The sequence below is a fragment of the Acinonyx jubatus genome, chromosome E1 (genome assembly GCF_027475565.1).
Source record: "Acinonyx jubatus isolate Ajub_Pintada_27869175 chromosome E1, VMU_Ajub_asm_v1.0, whole genome shotgun sequence".
Lineage (NCBI taxonomy): Eukaryota > Metazoa > Chordata > Mammalia > Carnivora > Felidae > Acinonyx > Acinonyx jubatus.
The window spans coordinates 48548058-48563936 of record NC_069397.1 but is presented as its reverse complement, the minus strand read 5'-3'; the positions used below and the strand labels follow the sequence as shown (position 1 = coordinate 48563936).

Here is a 15879-nt window from a genome sequence, read left to right as displayed (position 1 = left end):
GAGAGAGAGAGTGTGGGGGGGGGGAGGGGCAGAGAGATAGGGAGACACAGAATCCGAAGCAGGTCCAGGCTCCAAGCTGTCAGCACAGATCCTGACGTGGGGCTCGAACTCACCAACCGTAAGATCATGACCTGAGCTGAAGTTGGGCACTCAACCGACTGAGCCACCCAGATGTCCCAGAATATAAACATTTTAATAGTAAGCTAAGCAAAGGGAGATAACAGGGCGAATACAGTGTTTAAAGGTGATGTGGTTCAAAGGGAAAGAAAAGTATTCCTCTCTGTTAATGTCAGTCATTCATTCTCAAAGGGTGCTTCGAAGACCTCTGGGGCCACCCAAGAATCTCTTGGGGCATCTGCAAAGTCAAAACTATTTTTAAAAGAACACTAAGATACTGTTTGCCTTTTTCACTCCTATTCTCTTACAAGTCCATGTGATGTGTGATATCATCACCGATTGAATGAGGACGCAGATGTAAGAATCCAGCTGTCTTCTACTAAGCCAGACATTAAAAAGATTTTTTTTTAATGTGAAACAATACTTGGGGCACCTGGGTGGCTCAGTCGGTTAAGTGTCCAACTTCAGCTCAGTCATGATCTCGAGGTTTGGGAGTTCGAGTCCCACGTCGGGCTCTGTGCTGACAGCCCGGAGGCTGGAGCCTGCTTCGGATTCTGGGTGTCCCTCTCTCTCTGCCCCTCCCCAACTCATGCTCTGTCTCTCTCTCTCAGAAATAAAATAAACATTAAAAATTTTTTTTCTTAAGTAAAACAATGCGTCTCATGTCCCTGTTATTTTGTTTATTTGAGAAACAAAAAAAATATGGTATGAATGTTAACATATAATGGGTTTATTATTTTTAATGAATTAATAAATATTTTGAACTCTTCTCAGTTTTCATTTCTATCACACTAAATAATGACAGATATGACTCACATGAACACTAGCTCTTTGGGTCTTCAACAACTTTTAAGGGTGTAAAGGGGGTCCCAAATCTCAAAAGCCACTAACATAGTTGATTGGTATTTGGTCACAATACTAGCTCCATTTGGACAATATCATTGTTCAAGAGAGACAAGAAAATGACACTTAGAAGGAGTTAATGGAAAGCTAATTTTCGTATGATGTTTTAATGACTGATTCTGTAAGTCAGTCAGTTGGCAAATATTCCATGAGCACCTATTATGTGGACAAGCGTCACTCTGGATGCTGGGAGAAGACACATAAGGCCCTGCTCTCACGGCGCCTGAGTGGCTCAGTCGGTTGAGTGTCTGACTCTTGATTTTGGCTCAGGTCATGATCCCAGGGTCATGGGATGGAGACCTGAGAGTTGGTCTCCACACTGAGTGTGGAGCCTGCTTTAGATTTTCCCTCTCTCCCTTGCTCATGTGCACTCTCTCTCTCTCTCTCTCTCTCTAAAAATAAAGAAATAATTTAAAAAAGACTTTTCTTTAAAAAAAAAAAAAAGACCCTGCTCTCATGGAGTTTACTTTCTAGATAGAAGAGATAGACAGTGAATATGTAAGCAAATAAACAAGGTAATTTTAGGTTGTGATAACCGTTTTAAAGAAAATACACAGGCTAATGTAATTAGAATCTCTGAGAACAGAAGGACTTGGCCTATGTAGGCATGGGAAACTGCATTCCTGGGTCAAGGGGACCTAAGAATCTATACTATGTTCATGGATTGGGAGAAAAGAAGAGTCAATGCACACAGTGGTGCAAAATAAGTGATTCCTGTCCTTGGTATGGGATAAATCTGTTTTTAAAGACCAACTCTCCCACCATTCTCTAGAGTTGCTGAAGCAGGATTCTTTCAAGAGCTCAGGAGAAAGAAATCCTGTCAGGAATGCCAACAGAAGGTAGTGTTGATGTGCTGTGGCATGAAAGACAGAGGCAGGCAGAGCATTCCAGAGAGTGAGGTCAGACAAGGGTCATCTGTAGATAGAGGCTGACTTAAACCTCCACATATGGGAACAGATGCCTACGGAGAAAGTGGAGAAAGAGGGCCTAGGAAATCGCCACTTTAAATATTTTCGGACATGTCTCGTCCACTTGATATCTTTCCTAAAGGCTCTGAAACAGTCTCGGGAGCCAAACTTCTATATAAAAAAAAAAAAAAAAAAAAATTAGAAACCCACCCAAGGCTGTTTCTGACCTCAGAGAAATGATGAAAAGTCGAAGTCATACCCGGTTGAGACACGCAGCAGCGAAAACACTCCATCTCGTTTTTGGAAAACACGCCAGCTTCCTATTCCTCGTGCATGTTTGCAATCAATAAGCAAAATCGCAGATCACGTACATAATAGGTAGCAAAATAAGCTGGTGGGTTCAGCGTTAGCCGGGGAGCACTTGCCAGTTCACGTTTCCATTTATAACAGAGGCTCTCACTCATCAGCAATGTGGGACGTGGAGCTGCTGAAGGCGGCTCAGCACAAGCACCAGCCTCCTTTCCGGTAGTGTTCCTAAAATTAAAGGAATACCAGGACATTCAGTCCAGCTCTTCACCAACTGACACATTTTTCGTTACATCTTACCTCCTCTCATGGCCTCAACTATTACCTCGCCACCAATGATCCTGGATCTCTCTCTCTCTCTCTCTCTCTCTCTGTCTCTCTCCCCCTCTCTCTCTCTCTCTCGATCCCTTATAATGTACCCTATGCCCAGATATCAGCTGCCCCTGAAACACCCACAGGATCTTCCCAGTTTAAAGAAGCAAAAGGCTCTGGTTCCCAAAGGACCTTGTCCTTTGCGTCTTTAGTTACGTGATTAGCACTGTTCTCACCCTAACAAGAAACCTGCAGAATGGAGATGCCCCAGCTGAACGGAAGCTGGGGTGTAATCATGTCCTGGGGTACCTGAAGACCATGTCCCAGCATCAAGGGGTCTTAGCTAGGAGAATAAACGATAAGAATGGAAAGAACAGGGGCACCTGGGTGGCTCAATCGGTTAAGCGTCTGACTTCAGCTCAGGTCATGACCTCACACTCCGTGAGTTCGAGCCCCATGTCGGGCTCTGGGCTGACAGCTCAGAGCCTGGAGCCTGCTTCGGATTCGGTGTCTCCCCCTCTCTCTGCCCCTCCCCTGCTCACGCTCTGTCTCTCTCTGTCTCAAAAATAAATAAAAACATTAAAAAAAAATTTTTAAAAAGAAAGAATGGAAAGAACAAGCCAGAAAGGGCAGCCCAGGGTCTGCCTCAGATTGTTCCCCTGACTTGGCCCCGCCCTGGACTCCCATTTCAGCTGTATGGGTTGAAGCTGAACAAGTTTCCATACGATACAAAGCTTTGTTGCCCACCTGCCAGAGCGTGACCCGGAATGGGTGTGGGAGCCTTGAAAATACAGCACGGCCTTGGTTCATTGCAAGCACTGAGGGACCCAACACTACTTGGATGTCCCAAGAGCTTGCAACTTTGCAGACACGGCATAAAATCTCAGTGTTTTTCACACCCATGGGGATGGCTATGGTGATCGTGAAAAATAGAAACAACAAGTAACAAATGGTGAATCGGAGCCCTCGTTCATTGCTATGGGAATGTGAAATGGCTCAGCCTCCGTGGAAAACAGTTTTGCCAGTTCTTCAAAAGTTAAATATATAGAAAAAAATATACAGGGCACCTGCGTGGCTCAGTCAGTTCAGTGTCTGACTTCAGCTCAGGTCGTGATCTCACGCTTCGTGGGTTCGAGCCCTGCATCGGGCTCTGTGTTGACGGTGCAGAGCCTGCTTGGGATTCTCTCTCTCTCCCCCTCTCTCTGCCCTCTCCTGCGTGCGCGTGCTCTCTCTCTCAATAATAAGTAAACTTAAAAATATATATATAATCCGGAATTCCATTCCAAGATATACTGAACACAGGTACAATGGAAAGACGATCGAAAACAGGTCCTCAAATAATCGCGCACACGCACGTGTTCATAGTAGCACTGTTCACAAGAGCCAAGAGGTGGACACAACTCAAATGTCCACCCGCTGACAAATGGATAAATTAGTTGTGGTATATACATATAACGGAATATTATTCAGCCGTAAAAAGAAATGAAATACTGATACAGGCTACACCCTGGATGAGCCTTGGAAGCGTTATGCTAAGTAAAAGAAGCCAGACGCCAAAGGTCACATACCGTAGAACCTCATTTCTATGAAGCATCCAGCATATTTTCAAAAAATATTTGGCAATATAGTCTCTCACCACTTTCACGGACCAGACATTGTGTTCCACTTGGTACGCAAGACGTTTTAGCGGGGCACGGTATCTCTGCCTTAGACTCAAAGAATATGATGGTAGGAAGTCGTTATTTTGTCCAGCTCTTCTTAAACTTTGATCTACAAAATCCTAGGGGCAGATAGATAAAGCTGTAGGTCAAGACCGCCAGGTTCACCCAGTCGATGTTCATTTTCTTCACTTGGTGCAGCAAGGGAAAACGTACACCAAATGAACCACGGTGGCTGTAGGAAGGGGGTTTTCTTGTGGGGTTTTGGGTTTGTGCTAAGTGACTCTAAGGTGGGAAGGGCAGGGGATACAGGAATCGGGCCCGGATTGCCAGTGGCCGTGAAGCGGCATGGTTTCATAACGGAGGAATGGAGCGAATCTGCGGAAGATACTGATAAGAAAGAATTAGTCACTCAACGGTAGCTCCTTTGCAGTTGTGGTGTGGCCTTGGGAAAATCACTGCTTTCTGTTGGCTTTGGGCTCGCGTCATTTATGACTGTCGGGAACATCACAGTCTGCTTATCAGCGCTGACTTTCATTTCTCGGGTCCCGCAAGAAGGTAGTGGGTGTTGCAGGAAGAAAGAGATCTGTGTAAGCCTGGAAAGTCCTCGTTAAACAACGTTAAATAAACAATAAACTGGGGTTTGTGGAGTTTTTAAATGTGCTAAAGGGAACTGTGAATCTCCCAGGGCAACTTTTTGTTTAATGTTTTGTTTATTTTTGAGAGAAAGAGAGTGAACAGGGAAGGTGCAGAGAGAGGGGCGGGGACAGAGGATCTGAAACGGGCTCCGCGCTGTCAGCACAGAACCCGACGCAGGGCTCGAACTCACAAACTGTGAGATCATGATCTGAGCTGAACTCGGATGCTCAAGAGATTGAGCCGCCCAGGTGCCCCTCCCAAGACACCTTTAATTTGTTTTCAGCACAGCTGCCTGAGTGATTCTGTTCAAATATAAGTCCAAATATCCAGTGGCTTCTCGTCCCTCCCCCACATGCCCAACCATGACCATTCCGACCTCTTTTCCTATGTATCTGCCCCTCTTCTCTCTCCTCCATCCACCCTTGCCTCCTCCATGTTCCTCCTGCCAGGAATGCTTTTCCCCCTCATGTTCCCTTCTCTCCTTCAGGTCTTTGTTCAAATGGAACCTTCCAGCGACACCTTCCCTTCCTACTCTTTATCAAGCCCTCCTCTCCCCAACACCTCCCACATCCCTTCCAACGGCTTTATTTTTCTCCTTGGCACTCATGGCCATCTGAGATACTCTCCATTCTGTTTTTTCTTGTCTCTGGTCTCTGTGCCCATACAAGCAGGGATTTTTATTTAATTTTCCCCATGGCGCATCCCCAGGACCCGCAACCATGGCGGGCGCATAACAGGCACTGAATAAAAATGTGTCAAATGAATGCATGGGCAACCCCCTTCTAAACTTCTTCTGCAAGGGAGTGGTGAGTGAGGTGTCTGTATCTTCCATGTATAGACAGGAAAGAAGTTCTGGAAGAACACGGGAGAGCCTGGAACTCCTCTTCCACGGTTTGGTGATTAGCTCTCCGTGTCTCCTGAAGCCAGTCTTTCCTACAAGGTTGCCCTACCGGGCTGGAACTAAATACAGCAGGTCGCTAGATGGCACTGTTCACCAAGAATCGTGGGATTCTTAGCCGATGGCCTTTGAAATCACCTTTTTCCTAGAAGTGAAGAATTCCAAGGAATGGTTACCATTCTTCACACTCTCTCTCTAGCCAGCAGGAAACCCAGAGTCCCACGGCACCACTTACGAACTAGCCACCCTCGCCCATGAGCGCAGGTTAACTAACCCTTTACCTCGGAGCAAAAGAGGTTCTTAGATACTTCTAGTAGTACCCATGGCAAGCATAAGCAAAGCTTTGCCCCCCTTGAAAAGGTGCCCTCCCCTTACACTTGGCCCATGGCCCTCTTGGCATAAGCCTGTCTCTTTCCCTCCACCCTTGCCTCTCTGTCTCCTTAGAGAATGGAGTTCAGGTCACACTGCCAGTTCTGTTCCCAGCTTTGAGCAGTCTGAGAGGAAGCATGGAACACGGGGTGACCTGGAAATACAGTGGAAGGGACCAAGGGCAAACTATATCTCCATCGCAAACAGCCCTAGGACCTTGAGCAACTTATCCAACATCTCTCAACCTTGGTTTACGCAGTTGTGCCATGGGGATAAAAATCTCTGGGACAGGATAGGTAATAGACATTAAGTGAGAAGAGGTATGAGGTTTCAAGCCAAGCTTTCTATAAAGCTTTGCTTTCCATTTCCAGATATCACCTATATTTATACTCTAAAACTTAAGTCAAGGCAGTTGGTTGACCTGATTAACACTTCTCTGCAATCCTGTCTGGTCTTAAGATGTCCCAGTGAGGGGCACCTGGGTGGCTCAGTCGGTTAAGCGTCCGACTTCAGCTCAGGTCACGATCTCGCGGTCCGTGAGTTTGAGCCCCGCGTCGGGCTCTGGGCTGATGGCTCAGAGCCTGCTTCCGATTCTGTGTCTCCCTCTCTCTCTGCCCCTCCCCTGTTCATGCTCTGTCTCTCTCTGTCTCAAAAATAAATAAAACGTTAAAAAAAATTTTTTTTAAAAGATGTCCCAGTGAACAAAAACTCCATGATGAACCTCCTCTCTGCATCGTCTTGACTAATAGATGGTTAGCTCAAGTTATGTCTGCAAATGCACACACAGAAAGCTACTGTCTTCGTGAACGTCAGCCGATCGGCAAGTATTTATGGACAACTTGTAATTTTGCCTCAGTGTTTTAAGAAGATTATTCTGGAAGCAGAAATAAGAGAGCTGGGAAAGAGAATGCAGTCAAAGACACTGCAGTTCACTCTTTAAAGAAGTACCCTTGTTTCTTGCTCTTGAGAGGAAATATGGAAGTCGAGGACTATTAGAACGGCTGTTGGCTTTTGAATTGATAAAACCAGAAATAATGGTTCCATTTGGGGAGCAAAGGCACATAATGGGAACTGTTCATTCATGGCAGCCGTGCTTTACCACGCAGATTGTGCCAATGATTAGTAACAAAAAAGCCCAACTGTGCCTTCTGTTTAGCCATACCTCTGGCCGGACACTTCCTGTTTGCCAATCTGACGGGATCACCTGCTTTCCCAGAGATTACCCTACATTTCAACCCCTTACCTTCTACCCCAGATCGGTAGGGCTGACTCCCTGAGCTTGCGACACATCACCCTTCCCTCTCCCTACCCCCCAAGTCTTACCTATTCTACACTGTCCCCAGAATCTCCCTCCTTTATTCTTTTCTCAAAGAACCACCATACACTTGTCTCTTCCGGTTCTACTCTTTCTCAGCTCACGTTCTGAGTGCTGAGACGCATCAGAAAAGGAAAAGGAGCTATTCCCTGTGGTTTGATCTTATAAAAACAGAATGGATTTTATGAAAAGAAGAAGTGGGCAGGAGTGGTATTTGCTCACCTTGTACTCACTCTAATTATAGCCAGTTGGGTGTTATGGGCAACCATATTGGGTGACAGGAGGGTTACATCAGACAGGATGTCCCATTTCCAACTTCCCCTGTTCATGCCCTACGCATTCCCTAATCAGCATTTTAAAATTACAACCTGATTGCTGAACAAATAGGAAGTCTCCCCATTAGCTGAATTGTGGCCTGCAATTTTGTATATTACCAAGAACACTTGATTCCCAAGCTCAGCTTTATTCTTCCGGATTTTGCTGACTTACTGTTTCCCCAGAAGTAATGGACATTTTGTTTGAGAAAAGGTAGACATTTAGGAAATTTCAATTGGAAGAAAGGCAAAAAGCTGAAATCTTGTTTTTCCTGCGGTAAAGTGTCATATTCCCCTCTTCCTCCAGATAGCCTCGGCTCCTGTTATGTAGTGTTGAAATTTCTGTTCCAAGAATGTGGAAGGATTAGGATGCCATAAACCCAGGGTTTAAATCAGGAGTGTCCTCAGGGCGCCGGGGTGGCTCAGTCGGTTAAGCGTCCGACTCTTTTTCTGCTCTGGTCATGATCTCATGGTTTGTGAGATCGAGCCCCGAGCCCAGCTCTGTGCCGACAGTGTGCCCAGCCTGCTTAGGATTCTCTCTCTCCCTCTCTCTCTGTCCCTGCCTCTCTCTCTGCCCCTCTCCGGCTCACGTGCACACATGCACGCTCTCTCTCCCCCACAAAATAAATAAACTTAAAAAAAATAAATAAATCAGGAGTTTCCTCTCCCACGGAACCTAGAACTAGGACTCAGAAAAAGAAAAATCAGCCTGATATTAAAGGAATCCAACACCTTCAAATCTATTTGCAGCCTTTTCTTTAGATGTTTATGCCAGTAAATTTCTGGGAATTATGCCTCACACAGAGGTCACACACTGGACCTCCACAAACCACATCCAGCCAGCTCGTATATTTAATTTGGCCTTCACAGTGTTTTTTAAAAATAAGAATTGGTCATCAACCTTTTAAATTTTTACATAAAATATAGGTTTATATAAAATAAATAGTTATGTTAACTTTATTTATATAAAAATACAGATTTCTGTACCGTCTTGGGAAAAAATAAAACCGGATGAGGCAGCCCTGGAATGTTATTTCCACATGGGTAGTGGTGGATGGTGGACCATTAACTCAGTAGGAAACATACAAGGGGGATCATTCACAAAGGGTGGGGCTGGAAAGATGATCAGTTTTCTCCTGGACGTACATCTCTAGGCTTGAACTGGAATTCCAATGAGCATTCAGTTCACCTCACTCCCTAAATACCTGCCCAAATATCCGGTTTCTGAAAGCAGCACCACGAGCTTCCACTTTCCCAACGGCGATCCTAACTACGGAATCAGCGTGGACGTTTCCCTCTTCTTCTGTGCTATACCACCCCTCCCCCATCAGCTACTATCTGTGGTTTATTCTCCCCAAACTTTACTGGGCAATAAGATAGCTACCAGCCGCATGAGCGCTTAAAAGGTGGCTAGGTTAAATGGAGATATGCTCTAAGTGAAAAAGATACATTGGATTTTAAATACCTACACTAAAAAAATAGTACTTTAAACTAGCTGATTAAAATTAATTAGTTAAAACAATAAATAAACTAGCTGATTAATAGTTTCACATGGGCGACCCATTAAAATGAGATTTTTGACATATTGTGTTAAAGATATTATTAAAATTAATTTACTTATCTCTTTTTATCTTTTTAAATGTGGCTTCTAGGAAATGTTAAATTACATATGGGGTTCACATCTGTGGTTGACATTACCTTTCTTTCTTTCTTTCTTTCTTTGGTTTGTTACCTTTCTATGGGACAGCATTGCCTCAAAATAGCTCTTCATGTGACATGTTAGTGGTGCTAATTATAGCCACAATGGCAATATTACAATACATGAATGTCAAATCAACATGCTATACACCTTCAGTTTACACAATGTTATATGTCAAATATATTTCAACAGAAAAAAATTTCACTTGGGTTTGTCTTCAACTTTCTAGCCTTGCTGCCATGCAATAGTTCGCATCTCATATCCCTTTACTCCTAGAATTTCACATTGGCCGAGGCTTTTTCCCCTTCTAATCTGTTCTGCACACCCTGGCCAAGTTTATCTGCCTAAAACACGGCTTTTATCATGAAACGCTCCTACTCAAACACTAACACCAGCTCCCAACTCTAGCCTATAAAGTCCGAACTGTTGAGAATAACAACTTCCACTTTACAAACCGAATTTATTCTGTCCTTTATTGAATTTTCCAAACAACGGAGCACCTAGCCTACCAGATTCCTGGTTTTCTAAATGCCTGAGCTGGGGGTGGTGAGAAGCACTTTTGATCTTAGAGGTTACAAAGATGATGCAGTTAAAGCATCCAAACAGAAGCTCTTTTCGCTTACGATAGTTTCTACAACACCTCACAATCGACTGAAGAGCATCCGCGGATCTATGAGCTTAACTATTTTAACATCAGTTGAGAGAAAGAATAGCCTGAACTGAACAAACTGTTACATTTCCATTTTGGAAAACCCAAACTGGATATGCAACTAGAAAAGCTTAAATGAAATAATGCGCTTCACTCATCCATTATAGGTCCAAGCTTCCAAAGTGTGTGTGTGTGTGTGTGTGTGTGTGTGTGTGTGTGCACGCACGCACATACACACACGTATATATAGCTTTGTCACAAATTTTAATAATGCCAATATGAAATACTGTGGTATAACAATTAAAATGCCATCTCAACTTGAAAAGCACGAATTAAAAATTCATCAGGAATTATATAAATCCAAAGCCAGCAGAGCTACTGATTTATAAAGTGTGTTGGGTATTCTACAAGGCAACTTGAATTTAGCTTGGGAAGAGAAACTTGTCAGGATTTATCTCAAATATGTGAGTTTTGAATTGTGCCATCTTCAAGACCTCATCCCTTTCATCAAACACGCCACCTTATAGACATTTTCTTCCTTCCCCCCCCCCCCCAATTATAGATCAGATAGGTTTTGCCAAATTCCCTAGCAGAATTTCTTGGTGCACGAAGCTTAAGTTGAGACAAATCCACATTCTACCGTTTATTCTGTTACTTCAGACAGATTACTTAACTGTTCAGTTGCTCCTTATTAAAACTGGGCAGAAAGTATATATTCTTGTTTTATAGGAATTCTAAGAGATAGCATACACGGTTAGCACAGCGCTGGGCATGTAGAAAGAGTTCTCAACAGCAGGGCAACCGTGAAGGTAACATGCGATCTGTCTGGCTTTTCTCAAAGCAGTTGGAAGACTCTGTAAAAGGGTGGGGCTTTGGCGTCTCACGCTACTAACCTCTGTAAGTTTAATAGACGGAGAGCTACATGCCACAGGGGTCTGGGTGGGGTGGGACGGAGCGCGTCCGCCCGCCCCCTCAGCCGCAGCTCCACCGCAGATGACAGAAGGTGGCCACCAGGTCGGGCCTCAGTTGCACTGGTTCTTCCGGACTTCCGCTTCGCAACCTCTGGCAATGAAAACACTACCACGTGGCCTGCAGCCTTGCGTCACCCTCCTTCGCCCAATGGAGAGCCGCGTCGCTGAGCTGGGGGCGGGTCGCTACCAGGGCGGTCCAGCCCACAGCTGTCGTCAATTGGCCAAGGGGGCGCGGCGGCGTGGACTCATAGCCAATGGCGGCCGAGGGTGGGGACCCCACCCCCTCGGCTGCCGGGTTTGGCTCCGACGCGCCGGAGGATCTGGGCCGGGCGTGGGGGCGGAGCGAAGCGGGGACGGGGCGGAGCGAAGAAGGGCAGGGCGGGGCCAGGAGCGGAGGGGGGGCCGCGACCCGGCCCGCGGAGCCGGCGCCAGCGGGCTGCTGAGGTGGCTGTCGCCGGCTCGGAGCTGCGGCTTCCCCGGGCCGAGCCCCCGATGGAGGCCGAGGCCGCGGATGGCCCCCCGGGCGGGGTCGAGGCGGCGCTCAGCTGCTTCTCTTTCAACCAGGACTGCACGTAAGCCGCGGCGCCTGCCCTGCGGGGAGCTGGGGGGCAGAAGTCGCAAGCAGGGGTCTTGTCCTGTCGGCCACTTGTAGCGGGAGTGGCGCGGGCCTGCGCCTCCAGAGGGCCGCGGCAGCGCGGCAGGGGCGGCTCCCGGCCCGCACGGTCTGGGTGGGCTCCCTCTCCCCCTGCGGGGGTTCGAGCGCCCCCACCCCCGCTGTGGGCTGAGGGCCAGGAGCGGCCGGCCGAGCACGAAGGGAGGGAGTTCGCGGGCGCAGTGGGGCTGAAGAAGGCTACGGATGCAGTGGGGGCAGAGGCTAGTACCCCAGTGGGGGTCTCGGGAGGAGGGGCAGAGGCCAAAACAAAGGAGATGGGCGAGGAGGGGGAAGTTGCAAGTTGACCCTAGGCGAGGTTGTTGGGGCCCAGGAAGATGAGAGTACAGGAAAAACTTTCCCATTTGTCCTTGAGCATCTCAACGTGGCATCTGGGCAGGGCCTGGGACAAAGAGGCAGCCTATCCGTGCGGCCAGGCCAGCCCTCGTCCCAGCCCAGCTCGGGGCATCTCGCCTTTCCACCCCCTCTCACTGTGTTCACACAGCCCCCTGGGCGAGGCAGAATCCTCTTCTCCGAGTCCCCGAGCCCTTTCCCGGGCCCCGGCTGCCTTCTCTGAGAAGCGCGAGCTCCACCCTGTTGCTTTTTGAGTGCACTTGTAATGTTTCACTTCGATGTGCACATTTGGACTTTGGCCAGAGAGTTAGAGGCTGAACCGTATTTCAGACCTCTCAAAGATTCAGTCCTTTACAAGTGAACGCCTGCTTCCTTACCTCTTTGCGTGGAATTGTTAGACGCCAGTCCTGGGGACCATATGGAATAATCTCTTGGGAATGTGCACCCCAAGCATCAAGCAGGGATGACTACTTTTCCAGGTTCCCACTTCCTGCTGTACCAGTTTCTGTCGTGTTCCTTGTTTGGAATCGGCTTCAGGCTTGTGCTTTGGCTGCCTGTGACTGGGCTGTGCTAATATTGAACATTCACTGGTGTAATTAAGGCCATCCTGTACCATAAGTAACTCTGGCTTCCATTCCCTTTGTGTTTCTGTTTAAAAACACCCTATGCCAAACAATATGCCTTTGTTTGAAAAAAAAAAAAAAGTATGTGTAATCGGGTAATTGGGTAGCTGGACGGCTTGGTTAGATGAGTGACTTTTAAGCCTTTTTTGACCACAGTCCACAATAAGAAATGCATGTTACAACATCCCCTGATACCCACATACATAGACTGTCTCCCAAAGGTGATTCATTAAATAGTGTTTACTCTTGCTATATAGTGTGATACCTTCTTTTAAAGCTGTTTGTGACTCATGAGCTGTTTTTAAGATCTCCTCATGGGTTGAGACCCGCAGTTTACAGAAATGATGGTGTAGATAAAATTCTGACATTTTGTAAGAAGCATTTTGCAAGAGAGGATGGCTGTTGAAATGCCAGAGTGTTTTCCTTCCCAACCGAACACAGGACAAGGAAAGGAGTCAGTTTGCTAGTTCACAGTAAATGTTCGAAATTCTGCTTTATAAACGTTGTGTATCAGATTTTTTTTTTTTTGAGTGGGGTTAGTTTTTACTCTGGGTGCGTCCCAGCTTTCTATGGCACTTGGGTAAGAATATTATTTTCAAAGCTGTTGGGTGCTTGGAAAGTTAATTTCCTTCGTCTCTATGGTCAGTTTTGTTTTCTTGGATGAAGGCTTTGCTGGACAGCTCTGTCTCACCTATAAATAAAAGTTTTTGTCAGAGTCAGTTGCTTTGAGCCACAGAGGATATGACATTGGATTTTAAAATAAGTCAAGCCCCTTACGTATGCATTTAGGAGTGTCAGTGTGTCTTTCTTTGTAAGTGCAGGCTGAGTTTGGAATCCAGTAGTGCAACTAACCTTTACGAGTCTTCTTTGATCATACTTCATGCTTGGCACTGTGCTAGGCACTGTGGGTACATTTTTTCATTTGACTGGCAGCACATATTTGTCCCAAGCTCTATTCCTGTGAGAGGTGATGAGAATTTATTTATTTTTTTCTGCAGGAAGCCCTTATGGATAAAAATAGGATTTTAGTCTGGATTCCTTGATTCAGCCTCCTTTGTGGCCATTGCTCAACATTTAAAACACAATAGTAACCACACTGCTATTTTTTCACATATAAAATTCTTCTGGGAGCAGGCCTTCTGTTTGAATTTTTTTTTTATTTTTATTTTTTAAAGACTTTATTTTTAAGCAATCTCTACACCCAACGTGGGGCTAGCAGTCACGATCCCGAGATCAAGGGTCACACGCTCTACCGACTGAGCCAGCCAGGCATCCCTGAAAATTATTTTAAATTACCAAATCTTTCGGTTAATATCACAAGACTCTCATTACGTTTTTCCCTTACTTACAAGCTTTAGAAACCTCAGTTGCCGCCAAACTTGTCTATATTTATGTGAAAAAGTCCATGTGAAGAAAGTTTAAAGACAGTAATCACTACAGGGCATATCAAAAAAGTTTTTTGAATCATAGAATAAAAAGGAGGTTTTGTTTTTTTTGTTTAATTTTTTTTTCCAACGTTTTTATTTATTATTTTTTGGGACAGAGAGAGACAGAGCATGAACGGGGGAGGGGCAGAGAGAGAGGGAGACACAGAATCGGAAACAGGCTCCAGGCTCCGAGCCATCAGCCCAGAGCCTGACGCGGGGCTCGAACTCACGGACCGCGAGATCGTGACCTGGCTGAAGTCGGACGCTTAACCGACTGCGCCACCCAGGCGCCCCAAAAAGGAGGTTTTTAAAGTGCAGGTGCCATTGACACATGCAGCATTATATTTGTTTCAAGTGTACAACCTATTGTGATTCAACATTTGTATACATTGGGAAATGATCTCCACGATAAGCCTGCTAACCCATCTGTCAACCTACACAGTTAATGCAATATTACTTATTGTATTTCCTGTGCTCTACGTTCATCCCATGATGTATTTATTTTATAACTGGAAGTTTGTATTTCCTGATCTCCTTCACCAATTTCATACCCCCCCCCCCAAAAAAAAACCCTGTCATCTGGCAACCACCAGTCTATTCTCTGTAACTATGAGTCTGGGTTTTGTTTTGTTTTGTCTTTCTTAGACTCCACGTATAAGTGAAATCATGTGATATTTGTCTTTCTCTGTCTGACTCATTTCACTTAGCACAGTGCTCTCATCCATGTTGCCGCGAATGGCAAGATTTTGTTCTTTTTTATGGCTGAGAAGTGGAGTGTGTGTGCGTGTGCACACGCCCATGTGCACGTGTGCACGCATGCCGTGTCTTCTTTATCCGTTCATCCACTGCTGGGCACTTGGGTCGTTTCCTTATCTTGGCTGTTGTAAATAACGCGGCAATGAACATACGGGCGCGTACATCTTTTCGAGTTAGTGTTTTCACTTTTTCTTCTGAAAGATACCCACAAGTGGAATTGCTGGATCATATGGTAGTTCTCTTTTTAATTTTTTGAGGAATCTTCATGCTGCTTTCTGGCGTGGCTGCCCCAGTTGGCATTCATACCCATAGTGCACGAAGATCACCTTTCCAACACATCCGCGCCGACACTTGCTATTTCTTATCTTTTTAATAACAGCCATTCTTACAGGTGTAAGGTGGTATCTCATTGTGAATTGGATTTGCATCTCCCTGATGATCGGTGATGCCGAATGTCTTTTGATGAATCTGTTGGTTATCTGCACGGCTGCTTTAGAAAACTGTCAATTCAGATTCTTTTCCATTTTTAACCAGGTTGTTTTTTTGTTATTGAGTTACATGAATTATATATTTTCTTTATACCTACAAAGTTAATGCAGTATTATCTACTGTATTCTATATTTATATATTTTTATAAATAAAAATATATTTATAAAAATATATTTAAAATATTTCATATGCACTTAATATATATTTACATATTTATTTTATATTTATATATTTGTTTTATATTTTCCTTACATGAAATATATTTATATGTATTTATTTTATGTATATTTATATACATTTAGTTTATATATATTTATTGTATCTATATTTCACATATTTATTACATTTACTTCTATATATTTGTTTTACATATACTCAAAGATAATATGTATTTTCTTATTTTATATTATACCATATACAGTATATATTTTGGATATTAACCCTTTAAGGGACATACAATTTGCAAATATTTTCTCGCATTCAGTGGGTTTTTTCATTTTGTTGATGCTTTCCTTTGCTGTGC

The 15879-nt window shown here is 44.9% G+C and overlaps 1 protein-coding gene and 1 long non-coding RNA gene across 4 annotated transcripts in view; one reads left to right on the top strand and one right to left on the bottom strand.

Moving 5' to 3' along the window:
* Window positions 1–777: 777 nt before the first annotated feature.
* On the bottom strand, window positions 778–11427 carry LOC113596067 (uncharacterized). The gene is made up of 3 exons (XR_003416759.2): window positions 10981–11427; window positions 4115–4326; window positions 778–2462 (listed from the first exon to the last, which is right to left on the bottom strand). It is a non-coding gene; the product is annotated as an uncharacterized LOC113596067 (long non-coding RNA).
* Window positions 11428–11441: 14 nt separating this feature from the next.
* WIPI1 (WD repeat domain, phosphoinositide interacting 1) overlaps window positions 11442–15879 on the top strand; it is a 31069-nt gene continuing 26631 nt past the window's right edge. For all 3 annotated transcript variants that reach the window (XR_008294219.1, XM_053212199.1, XM_027047893.2), the window contains exon 1: window positions 11442–11630. Coding sequence is in view for 2 of the 3 variants with exons in the window: in XM_027047893.2 (XP_026903694.1) it covers window positions 11551–11630 (80 nt within the window). In the remaining variant the exon portion in view is untranslated. The remainder of the gene's footprint in view (window positions 11631–15879) is intronic.